Source organism: Myotis lucifugus, unplaced genomic scaffold (genome assembly GCF_000147115.1).
Source record: "Myotis lucifugus unplaced genomic scaffold, Myoluc2.0 scaffold_323, whole genome shotgun sequence".
In the NCBI taxonomy this organism is placed as follows: Eukaryota; Metazoa; Chordata; class Mammalia; order Chiroptera; family Vespertilionidae; genus Myotis; species Myotis lucifugus.
In genome coordinates this window covers 447382-460872 of record NW_005871371.1, presented here as the reverse complement: position 1 = coordinate 460872, position 13491 = coordinate 447382, and the positions used below count along the sequence as shown (strand labels likewise).

General features: G+C 35.6%; 1 protein-coding gene across 1 annotated transcript in view; it reads left to right on the top strand.

The window, feature by feature from the left end:
- MON2 (MON2 homolog, regulator of endosome-to-Golgi trafficking) overlaps nucleotides 1-13491 on the top strand; it is a 110866-nt gene that overhangs the window by 38566 nt on the left and 58809 nt on the right. Inside the window, 3 exon segments of the mRNA XM_006100679.3 lie at nucleotides 7138-7309; nucleotides 7710-7846; nucleotides 8606-8759. Of these exon segments, the coding sequence (XP_006100741.1) occupies nucleotides 7138-7309; nucleotides 7710-7846; nucleotides 8606-8759 (463 nt within the window).

The following is a 13491-nucleotide window of genomic DNA, read 5'->3' as shown; positions in this document are numbered from 1 at the left end:
TACATACACACACAAATTAAGAAGTTAAAAATTTGGTGAACTCTTATGATTAGAAATGAATTTCAACTTCCAGTTCAATATTGTATCTATTTTGCATAAATTTATGGGTGATAGTTCTGATCATAATTTTATCAATGTGGTGGCTTACTCTTAAACATTCAAATATTTGTCAGAGAAAATGGTGTATTTCTTGTAAATTTTAGGTTAAGTCAAATTCAGCATTGTATAATTTTTTAGCATTTATAATCTTAGTCTTAATTAACAAAAATGATTGGTTTATCACTTACAGTGAGCAGTCAATGTACCAAATGTTAGCAATCACATTACAAGCTAATGGATAGTATAGATAGTTTTTATATTAAATTCTAAGGAGAGCTTTTTAAATAAAGTTTTTTTCTGTATTTATGATATACTCATTATAGGTTTTCTTTTCATATTCCAAATCCATTTTTGCAAAATGAATTCAGAAATAATCTTTATAAGCATTTGTAGTTATTTAATATTTCTGGCCACAGAGGATACATCTGTAATGCACACTGATATATGTAATGCATTGTTTAGAAGTATCTATTGAAAATCAAATCATTTAAGAATGTGTTGCTATTTAGGGATGCTATAATTTATCAGAGTTTGAGTCCAAGAGTTTAAGAGTCTTTTGGTATATTCATAATTGTTGGGTTGGTCACTTTTTGTTCTACCAAAACTAATAATATATAAATGAACTTTGGGTACCTAAGTTTATGAACTTAATTATTCCATAGTCCCTTTTTCTCTGTAAGTATTAACTTTTTAAAAATTACAGTCAGTATTTCCTGCAGCATGTAAGGTATTTGATGTAATCTCCTATAATAATATTAAATTGTAAAGCCAAAACTTTGTTGTCTAATTATATACAATTAAAATGGAGGGGGACAAGAAACCCAAAACACTAATTAGAAAGAATATATGCACATTGTTCATTGCAGTGTTATTTACACTAGCTAAAATATGGAAGCAACCCAAATGCCCATGAATAGACAAGTGGATAAAAAAGCGGTGGTACATGTATACAATGGAATATTACTCGGCCATAAAAAAGAATCAAAGCTTACCATTTGTGACAGCATGGGTGGACCTAAGTGAATAAGACATATGATTTTACTTATACATGCAATCTAAAGAGAGTAAAATAAATGAACAAACAAAATAGAAACAGACTCATAGATACAGGGAACAGACTGATGGTTGCCAGAGGGAAGGAGGTATTGGAGGGGCTGGATGAAAAAGGTGAAGAGACTAAGAACTACAGATTGGCCCTAGCCAGGTAGCTCAGTTGGTTAGACTGTTGTCACAATACAGCAGTATTACGGGTTTGATTCCCAGTCAGGGCACATGCAAGAATTAACCAATGAATGCACATATAAGTGGAACAACAAATTGATGTTTCTCCTTCTCTCTTTCTTTTTCCATTTCTCTTTCTCTCTAAAATCAATAACTTTTTTAAAATTAAAAAAACAACTACAAATTGGTAGTCACGAAATAGTGACAGGGATGTAAAAGTACAGCATAGGGAGTATAGTCAGTAACATTGTAATAACTGTACGCAGTGGTTCTCAACCTTCCTAATGCCGCTATCCTTTAATATAGTTCCTCATGTTGTGGTGACCCCCAACCATAAAATTATTTTCGTTGCTACTTCATAACTGTAATTTTGTTACTGTTATGAATCGTAATGTAAATATCTGATATGCAGGATGTATTTAGGCGACCCCTGTGAAAGGGTCGTTCGACCCCCAAAGGGGTCGCGACCCACAGGTTGAGAACCGCTGCTGTACAGTGACAAGTGGGTACTTAAAATGTCAGGGGACCGCTTTATAAAGTATATGATTATCTAACCACTATGCTATATACCTGAAACTAATATAAAATAATATTGAATATAAACTCTAATTGAAAAGTAAAAATTTAATTGAGGGGAAATTCTGTGAGGCTTTACATTAATTCAGAAATTTTGTAAGTTCAATTGGAATTTGCTGAAAAGAAGTGAAATGTAGCTTAGTTTGTCCAAAGATGGAAAGTTTTTACATGTCAGCTATTATATTTTCTGTATTAATATTTATAGTCTATTTCAATCCACAAAGGAACTTTGAAAAAATGTAAGCCAGAATGACATCCCCCTGGAGAACACTGACTAAACAACAATATATAGACCGGATTGCATTTCTGAGAACTTCAGAAACCATTTGAGAGATTACAGTACTCCAGGCAAGTGCAAGGCCAAGAAGAGTTTCATTATAGTGGGTAGGAAAGCTCATTGACTTACCTGCTATACCTCATCCCATTCCTGACACAGCACAGCAAAGGCCTGATCAAGAGAAAATTTCCAACTTATGGCTTCTCCTTCAGGTGGGAAAGAAGGATAAAATGTCTAACCAGCATTCTGCCCAAGGGACTGTTTTTTGTCTCACCTAATTCTTGAAGCACTGACAGCACCCATGGATGCCTGTGGCCCTGCTGAAAACAAAGGCAAGGGCTATGGCTTGCTGCAGCACCAGAGACTGCAGTACTCCAGGCATACACCAGGGGGAGCTCCTGAATCGAAACAGGCAAACCTCTTCAGCTCTGAAATTATTGTTTACACATACAAACCCAGAGGAGACACATCAACAAAAAAGGTTTGGGGGACCCCAAAATTTCTAGCTAGATTGATTGGTGAATATCTTTTCTTTTTTTAATATATTTTATTGACTTTTTACAGAGAGGAAGGGAGAGGGATAGAGAGCTAGAAACATCGATGAGAGAGAAACATCGATCAGCTGCCTCCTGCACACCCCCTACTGGGGATGTGCCCGCAACCAAGGTACATGCCCTTGACCAGAATCGAACCTGGGACCTTTCAGTCCGCAGGCCGACGCTCTGTCCACTGAGCCAAACTGGTTAGGGCTGAAGATCTTTTCTCTACAAAACTAATTTATAAAGAGTAACAGTGTTAGCTATATTTTCAAATGCCCAAATTTAAACAGAAAATAATAAGGCATACAAATAAATGGGAAGACATTGGCCTGATCAAAGGAACAAAATAAATCTCCAGAAACTGACCCTAAAGAAAGGGAGATCGATTAGTTATTTGTCAAAGAATTTAAAATAACGATCCTATAGATGCTCAGTGAGCTAAAAGAGAGCACAGACAATTAAATGAAATCAGGAAAATAGTGTATGAACAAAGTCAAAGAAACTATAAAGGAACCAAACAGAAATTCAGAAGCTGAAGAATATAATAATGGTCGTGAAAAATTCACTAGAAAGGATCAACAGCAGGCTGGATCAAGCAGAAGAAAGAACTGGCAGACTTAAAGACAAGCTATTTGAAATTGTCAAGTCAGAGGAACAAAAGAAAAAAGAATTAAGAGACCCTAAGGGACTTATGGGACACTGTCAAACTGACCAATGTACAGACGTCTAGGAATGAAGAACTGTGTTTTACCTCATACTCAAAATACCTCTGACACCACAAGTGGGGACTTTTCCCCCCACACTGACCAATTGTCTGACAGCCAGTAGTCTTACATTTCATCCATAAGTAGTGGGTCACCAGGTAACCCACAACTTCTATCATACATAGCTATAAGTTGGAGGTTCTCATGAAGTAAAAATACCCTATTTAGTAAAAATTATTTGCTAGAGTGGCTCACAAAACCCAGGAAAACATTTTACTTACTAGAGGTATCCCCTGCTTTCTAAAAGTTTGCATTAGGCCACTTCACTTTTCTTCACTTACATTAGTACCTGTTTCCATTAACTAAAAGACATTTGTAAAGGATTTTTCCTTTTACAAAAACCGTCAGTACTGTACTAATGTTGGTCTTTTGTAAAAGCAAAGTGGCATAATGTGAACTGTTGATAAGTGGGGGTACCCTTTGTTTTAAGCCTTACAAAAGATTTCATAGGAACTCTACTTGGGATAGTAGGGAAAACCTGTATTCCTGATGTATTACAAAGGATATTTTAAAGGAGACTGATGACCAGGCAGATGAAGAGATACATAGGGTGTAATCTGGAAGGGTCCTGAGAGCAGGAGCTTCTGTCCCCGTGACGTTGGGGTGTGCCACCCTCCTGGCATGTAGATGTGTTCGCCAACCTGGAAACTCCTCAACTTCATGCTTTTAGGATTTTTATGCAGGTTTTATCATGGAGGCATCGATTATTAAATCACTTTCCACCGCTCTCCAGATAATTGGGGGTAGGTCTGAAAGTACCACACTTCTAATTATGGTTTGGTCTTTCTGGCAACCATCTCCTTTCTGGCATCCACTAAAAGTTTCCTCATTAGAGCAAAAGATGCTACTATCACCCAGAAAATTCCAATGGATTTAGGAGCTCTGTCAGATGTTCCTATCACTTAGGACATCATAAGGGTTTTAGGAGATCTGTATCAGGAACTGGGGGTTGAGGTGGGGTGGGCAAAGCCCAGATTTTAGAACAAAAGATGCTCCTAGCACTCCTATATACAAGGATTTTAGGAAATTGTGTCAGGAACTAGGGGCAGAGATTATATCATTTATAAGCTGCAGTGCTGGGATGTTAAGCAATTCTTTTAAGCCGCCAAACCCATGCTCTTAACCCCACTGCATTTTATTACTACACTGTTTCTTAGTTCTCATTATTTCCCCTCTCCAAGTCTGCCAGTGCAAGTTTCTTGTTCTGCTCCTATATTCTTCATATTTTGACTTTGGTCTCCATGATTTGGGGTTGGGGGGGGGGGCGCTAAAAGAATGGGGAAATAACAGTACAGCCAGCTACAGGAAAGATTGAATGTTACTGCCTCAAGGAAGAGAAAGGCCTATTTCTGTACTTTCTTCATCAATTGGGGGTGATAACCAACTGGTAAAACTTCCTTTCACAACAATAAGACAGCTCTAGGACTGTGTTTGCAAAGATGAATCTACAGAAGTATATAAAATATTATTTCCTTGGTGTTAAAATTTTTTACATTAGACTTAACATATGGGAAAATTCAGACATTCTAGTTTCTCCAAGGGCAAAAGTTAGAGGTATGGTTGTTGTGGGGTGAGGTATGTGATTGATGTGGAATGCTACCCTCTTATTTTTCTGTTTTCATTATCTGGTTTAAAGATACATCTTTTAGAGGACATACTAGAGTAGTAATTCTTATACTTTTTAGTTGTAGGACTCCTTTATATTCATAACAAATATTGAGGAGCTTTTGCTTATGTGGATTATTTCTGTCATTATTGTATTAAAAACTATCTAAGATGATACTAAAGCCCATACTACATGTTACTTTTTTGAATTTTACTTTTATGAAAAATACCTATATTTTCCAAAGAAATAAATGCAGTTTTATTTTTTTCATTTCTCTTTAATGTCTGGCTTCATAAAGATAGCTGGATTTTCATATCTTCTATTTTCATTCTTTTGTTTGGGTCAAAGCATATGAAGAAAATCGAACTTCACCAAGATGTATAGTTGGAAAAGGCAGAATTATTTTAATGGCCTTTCAGATAATGGTGGATATTTTTCTTTGATACCACACTAAGCCAGACCAGTGACACTTTCTTGAAGTGTAAAGTCTGAAATCATATTAATGACATTTTCATACTCTGTTACATTAAAATTCATTGATTCATCTTGTGCTTCAGTTATATCTTTTACCATGCATAATTTTAGAATATTACTTATTTTAGTTGTGTAAATATTTTAGCACTTTATATGGTACCAGAATTACATGTTAATATCACCAATCATTTATCAGATTAGGAAAATATCAAGATTTTGTGGCAGATACAAGTTTCTCCAAATTCTACTTTTTATTTGAAAGCTTGAATTTTATTATTGGCAATAAATACTGTCAGCTGTTTCCCCTAAAAGTGATAGGCTTACTTTGTTAATTTTTGAAATAATGTCTTAATACCCACAAGTCTGAATAGTTATAGTTTGCCATTGCTCTTTCGGTTAAAATGGGGTTGCATAAGGAAAAAAAGTGACTAGGCACAGTTCTTTCCTCCAGACAGCCATTGTGCTTTGATATACAGCAAAAGTGCTTCATAGGTATTTCCCATTTTGCCACATAGAAAATTAAAAAGACATACACTTATGGGTCAGACTGAATAAAATGATAATTTATATTTTACTTTTGTTATTTTGATTTTTTACCCACCATTATTTTGTGTCATCAGTACAAATGTCAGCACATTGAAAATGGCAAGTAATACCTTAGTATTGTTAGGAAAATAAATATCACCTCGCAGAGCCCCTGAAATAGTCCCAGGGACCACAGTTTGGGAACCACTACACTAGAGACTCAGTGTTCTTCCCCTAAATTCACCAGCGTATCTTGTTCTGAAAAGTAGGGGTGAAGGTAACTGATCTTCAAAGGCTGGTTCTGTTAATGTATCTGTACTGACTAGAGGAAATTAGAATGCCTCAGTCGTGTTGGGACAGATACAACATGTCAAGTATACTATATTTTTTCCACTTTCTAACATCTGAGCTAGGTGCCTCTCTGCCCTTTGAATCACTTATGCTCCATGCTCAGATATATTTTTAAGGAAGATAACTTTAAGGAATTTATGAAACTTAATTACAAATGGCTAATTCTCTCTCCTGCCTTTGACTTTCTGCTTTTAAAAAGTAATGAATGGGGATAAATTGGCTTGTTTAACCTAATTTTCTACTTCACATACATTTCTCTAACAGAGGATCTTATCACTAATAATCCCATGCTTGCATTTAAATATTCTAATCCATGTATTAGTATTTCTACCAGGATGCTTTCATCTTAAGTATCACTTATTTCTTGACTGTTATCCTTAGGAAAGGACTATAGGAATTCAGAAACATTCATCACCCTTCATGCTAGTATAATGGAATTAATGAAGTATCTTCGCGCAACAATTGGACTTAAGCCATAGATACTAATCTTGATACCTACATAGTACTTTCTAAAAAATAAGGATAAACGATTAACCACGTTAGCAGATCACTCTTGTGAGTTTTCAGGGATGTACTTAGACACTGATTTTTTTCCTGTTAGCTTTTCCTTATATAACTACTTTTCTCCACTCCCGATTAAGAGTTTTAATTTATTTAAAATTAAAAGATTTTATTGGTTTGTCCATAGGAATAAGATAAGAACAGGAATGCAATTTATAATTCTTAGGTTTAAAGAAATATTATTTAAAAATCTTACACTTTGTGAGATATTTCTGTCACTTCTGGTGAAATTTCTGGATGCAGATAAACCACAGTGGCTACGAGCTGTTGCAGTAGAATCAATACACAGACTCTGTGTGCAGCCTCAGCTATTAAGGTAAACCTCAGCAGTATTTTGTTAAATGTGTAGGTTTGTTTTTATGCCAGTAGGAAGAGTTTAAGTATTTATTTCCAAATATTAGTGATTTCTAAACAAAAAGTGGATTGTGTGTATATGAAGGGGTTGGGGTGTTGGTGTGGAAAATAACTGGGAGGTGGCAAGAAGTGTGTTAGTAATTGCCACCAGCCAAATTTACTGAGTTAACATGGCCAAGGTAATTTTTTAAGAACATTAACCTCAATCTGAACCATCATCCTAAGTTCGTAAAAACACTCAAATATGAAGTTTTAAGTATAGTATTGAGACTGATTTATCAATGTTACTTAGTATAAAAAAAGTCTAAATATTTTAATATGTCCAAACATTTTCTCCAGAAACATTTAAAATTATTTTACAGGTCATTTTGTCAGTCCTATGATATGAAACAACATTCTACCAAGGTTTTTCGTGATATTGTGAATGCACTGGGCTCCTTTATCCAATCATTGTTTCTTGTCCCTCCTACTGGAAATCCTGCTACCGCAAACCAAGCTGGTAAAGGCTCATTCATATTTTCATTTTTATGTTCTGTCACAGTTTACAGTAATCACTAGTCTGAGAAGATGTTTTATAGATATCCTTGACTAGAGAAATTTAATTACTTAAATGTATTATATCTATTTTATAACATTTTGTTATATTCATTTATAATATTTTATATTTTATATATGAGTGTAAAGACACTTAAAGAATAATTTGAGCTCACAGAGGCAACTGTGTTTATTTCTCTCCAGAATATGTTTTCTGATATATATGTTTAGTTACTTTAATCACATAACAAAAGTTTAGATGCTAATCTTCATTTTAGAAGATACCTCATTTGGTGTCTCTCTTTAAAGAGTCTGGTTATTATGTTAGGAGATGTTTTAATCTCTCTTTTAACAAAACAGGTGAACTTGATTTAAGTTTGGCAATCAATGTCTTCTTGTTTCCCTTCTTTTCCACCTTTTACTGTCTGATCAGTGGCTTTTTATTTTTTATTCTCATCTCTGATAAAAAGTGATTAATGAAAGGTATATTATAAAGTTTTTCTGTATTTTTACTTATTAGTACCTTTTATATGAAAAAAGGAAATGGTGCTTTGATGAAAGAGGGATACTCTCTAATAGCCAAAGTAGGATTGATAAATTTCATTTATTTGTATAATATCCATTTATATAACATAATTTTAAAAAATTGATCAGGTATCTAATATTATTGATTTGTAATTAAGTAGTAACATGGTATCTTTGTTTTTATCCCTTAATCCAAAAGGAAACAATAATGCAGGTGGCACTGTCTCAGCACCAGCTAACCCAGGAATGTTGGGGATTGGTGGAGGTGTTACTTTACTACCAGCATTTGAATATAGAGGAACTTGGATACCTATTCTGACTATAACAGTACAAGGCAGTGCTAAAGCAACATAGTAAGTAGTAGTAGCATTATTTTGTAAGGAAATATATTGTTGGGAATGATATTTTATCCTAAAATGTTTCTCTCTGCATTATATTTTAAATTTAGACCTAGTATTTTAAACTCATTTTAGAACTAATTTTCTTTTGCCGTATTTTGAGAAATTATTTAAGACTCGACTTTTTTTTTTTTATACTATTTGTAGGTTGTTAGCAGCATTATAAAACAAAACGTGATTTCTTTACCTAAGGACCTATTCAGCTATCTGTATTGAGTTTTAAGTATATGGCTTGATTTCACACCCTGTGAACTTAGGTTTTGTAATACTAGCAAATTAGTTCACCTTTTAGAAATTTTAGTTTCCTTATCTGTGAAAAGAGACTAGAGATATATTAACTTTTCAGCCAGAAATTATTGGGTATTCTTTTGCACATGGATTAATTAGTATGTTCACATTGGAGCTTCCCTGTTGAATTGGTGTCTTTCATTAATTCATTGTGAGGTTCCATCTAAAATTATTTTCACTATTTTCTTTGAAGGCAAGGCACAGATATAAATCTTAATTGTGTGTTCTGTTCTTTTAGACTTTTAAGTGTGTAATAATTTGAAAAGTTAACTGATGTATAGACAGAAGTAGTTTCGATATAAGTATTGGTAACATTCTTTTAGATTTATTTCAGTATGGCTTTCTTCAAAGTTGGGCTTGTGACGCTTTTTGCAATATGACCTTAAGTTTAAAATATTTAAATAAATGTGTTATGTTTTATTTAAAAGTAGAATTGATGTGTTAATCCTAATAAAATAGCACTGAAATGGTTAGGTAAGAAAGTGTGGGCTTTGTTTTAGGTTTGTGATATAAATAAAAAGTATAGATTACCTTTGTCTCTTACCTATTTTAGAACTTAAAGTCTATAACCTGGTATTTTTGGAAGATAAATGGTTCCTTATTAGGACGCTTTTTGCAATATGACCTAAAGTTTAAAATATTTAAATAAATGTGTTACGTTTTATTTAAAAGTAGAATTGATGTAGTAATTCTAATAAAATAGCACTGAAATGGTTAGGTAAGAAAGTGTGGGCTTTGTTTTAGGTTTGTGATATAAATAAAAAGTATAGATTACCTTTGTCTCTTACCTATTTTAGAACTTAAAGTCTATACCATAGAATTTGGGAATTAGAGTTTTTTATATTTAGGACTATTTTTATCTGTTTTAGTTGCATTTTACCAGTAGATTATATGTTCTTTAAAAATAGAGATTTGTTGAACAAGATGCTTAACATTTATTGGTTTAGTACAGTGATGGCGAACCTTTTGAGCTCGGCATGTCAGCATTTTGAAAAACCCTAACTTAACTCTGGTGCCGTGTCACATATAGAAATTTTTTGATATTTGCAACCATAGTAAAACAAAGACTTCTATTTTTGATATTTATTTTATATATTTAAATGCCATTTAACAAAGAAAAATCAACCAAAAAAATGAGTTCGCATGTCACCTCTGACACAAGTGTCATAGGTTCACCATCACTGGTTTAGTATATGACTCTATGAAGTTAATTAGTCTGATAAGGATTAGACCTAAAAACTTTACTCATTTAAGTAAATTTCTTGCTCAATAATATACATATATTTTTATTGATTACCTGAATTTTACAATGCTCAGAGTTGGCACTTCTTAGGGGTTAAATTGATAGGCTTTAGAATCAGACTTGGGTTAAAAACTGCTGATTAATAACTGTATCGCCTTAGTCCATCATCCAGGGTTTTTGTGAGGAGTTAAATGAGATAATATATATATAAAACTAGAGTCTCAGGTTAAGAGTAATTTCTCAATAAATAATAGCTATACATGGTATTTTTATTCTAGGTTTTACATTTTTTAATAAATTTGCTGCCTTATCAAGACTTGATTATGATTCAGGGATATTTAGACTTTGGGATAGGAAATAACTTTTATTAGCTTTTCTTAGTGATTTTGATTTTGTTTTTGAGATATAATTCATATACCATAAAATTCACCCTTTTATTAGTCCTTGACTGGGAATCAAACCCGAGATCCTTCAGTGCCCAGGCCAATGCTCTAACAACTGAGCCCACTGGCCAGGGCTATAGTTTTTTCATTTTAATGAATTCATTTTGTCTATTTTTTTCTTTGCTGTTTATGCTTTTGTTAACATATCCAACAATTCATTACCTAACTTGAGGTCATGAAGACTTTTGCCCATGTTTTCTTCTAAGAGGTTTTAGGTTCAGCTCTTATATTTAGGTCATTGATTCATTTCAAGTTCATTTTTGTGAATGGTTTAAGATAGGGCTCCAATATCACTCTTTTACATGTGAACATCCATTTCCAGCACCATTAATTCTTTCCCTCTTGAATTATTCTCTCTACACTGAATTATCTCAACATCCTATCTAATAAAAGAGTAATATGCAAATTGACCATCACTCCAACACACAAGATGGCCACCACAAGATGGCCAGCAGGGGAGGGCAGTTGGGGAAGATCAGGCCTACAGGGGAGGGCACTTGGGGGCAACCAGGCCAGCAGGGGGAGGGCAGTTGGGGGGACCCAGCCAGAAGGCGAGGGCACTTGAGGGGGACCAGGCCAGCAGGGGATGGCTGTTGGGGGAGACCAGGCCAGCAGGGGAGGGCAGTTGGGGTGACCAGGCCAGCAGGGGAGAGCAGTTGGGGGGGACCAGGCCAGCAGAGGAGGGCAGTTGGGGGGACCAGGCCAGCAGGGGAGGGCAGTTGGGGGGACCAGGCCAGCAGGGGAGGGCAGTTGGGGGGGACCAGGCCAGCAGGGGAGGGCAGTTGGGGGGGACCAGGCCAGCAGGGGAGGGCAGTTTGGGGCGACTGGGCCGGCAGGGGAGGGCAGTTGGGGGCGACCAGGCTGGCAGGGGAGGGCCGTTGGGGGCAATTGGGCTGGCAGGGGAGCAGTTAGGCATCAATCAGGCTGGCAGGGGAGTGGTTAGGGGGTGATCAGGCTGGCAGGCAGGCGAGCAGTTGGGAGCCAGCAGTCTCGGGTTGTGAGAGGGATGTCCCAGATTGGAGAGGGTGCAGGCTGGGCTGAGGGACATACCCTCCCCGCACCCCCCCCCCATGCATGAATTTCGTGCACCGGGCCTCTAGTATCTTAAAATAAAGGAAGTTAAAACCATAATTCCCTATTTGCCATGATATAAGACAAAAGATTTCTTGCCTTTTGAAAGCCTTGTCCTAACCATGGGTAAAAATTGCTCTGAAGTTTGATGTTGATGCACTGATGCTCTGTTATTCTCATCGGGTTAGCAGATTGTATCTGAGAGGATAGGTAAGCTCAGTATCTCACAATACTTTTCCCCAGTGAACAAGCATCTTCCTTTTTATAGGATTGATTTGATTTGATAATACCTATTTTATTTACTCATTATTATTTTTTAGTTTTTATTGTTGAGAGTACTATAGAGATCTCCATTTTTCTTCCCATTGTCCCCCTCCACCCAGTTCCTGCCCTGCCTCAGGCCTTCACCACCCTACTGTCTGTGTCCACAGGTAAAATCTTTAGTTAATCTCTTCCAACCTCCTTCCCCCTTCCCCTCTGAGATTCATTAGTCTGTTTCATGCTTACATGCCTCTGATTCTATTGTATTCACTAGTTTATCTTCATTAGATTTCTTGTTTGTTTATTTTGATTTTTAGATTCAATTGTTGATAGATATGTTTTTGTTGCCATTTTATTGTTCATATTTTTTTCTTTTTTTCATATTTTTTTATTTCCTCCTCCTCCTCCTCCTCCTCCTCTTCCTCTTCCTCTTCCTCTTCCTCTTCTCCTTCTTCTTCTTCTTCCTTCTTCCTTCTTCCTTCTTCCTTCTTCCTTCTTCCTTCTTTCTTCTTCCTTCTTCCTTCTTCCTTCTTCCTTCTTCCTTCTTCCTTCTTCCTTCTTCCTTCTTCCTCGTCTTAAAGAATACCCTTCAACATTTCATGTAATACTGGTTTGGTGGTGGTGAACTCCTTTAGCTTTTTTTTTTTTCCTATGAAGCTCTTTAACTAACCTTCAATTCTAAATGATAGCTTTGTTGGGTAGAGTAATCTTGGTTGTAGGTTCTTGTTATTCATCCAAAGTTTCTGTTGAGAAATCAGCTGATAGTATGGGAGCTCCCTTGTGATAACTAACTGCTTTCTTCTTGCTGCTTTTAAGATTCTCTCTTTGTCTTTAACTTTTAGCATTTTAATTATGATCAGTCATGGTGTAGGCCCTTTATGGTTCCTCTTGTTTGGAACTCTCTGTGCTTCCTGGACTTGTAAGTCTATTTCTTTTACCAGATAGGGGAAGTTTTCTGTCATTATTTCTTCAAATAGGTTTTCAATGTCTTGCTCTCTCTCTCTTCTCCTTCTGGCACCCCCATAATGCGAATGTTGGGACACTTGAAGTTGTCCCAGAGGCTCCTTATACTATCTTCATATTTTTTTATTCGTTTTTTCTTTCTGCTCTTCTGATTGGATGTTTTTTGCTTCCTCATATTCCAAATTGTTGACTTGATTCTCAGAATCCTCTACTCTATTGTTGAATCCCTGTAAATTATTCTTTATTTCAGTTAGTGTATGCTTATTTCTGGTCCTTTCTCCTATCTTTGATATTCTGACTAAGATCCTTGAAAGTCTCACTAAATCCCGTGAAGCTCTCATAAAGATCATTAAGTAACCATATAACCATGGTTTGAACTCTGTATTCAGTAGTTTGTTTCCATTTCTTTCATTTGTGA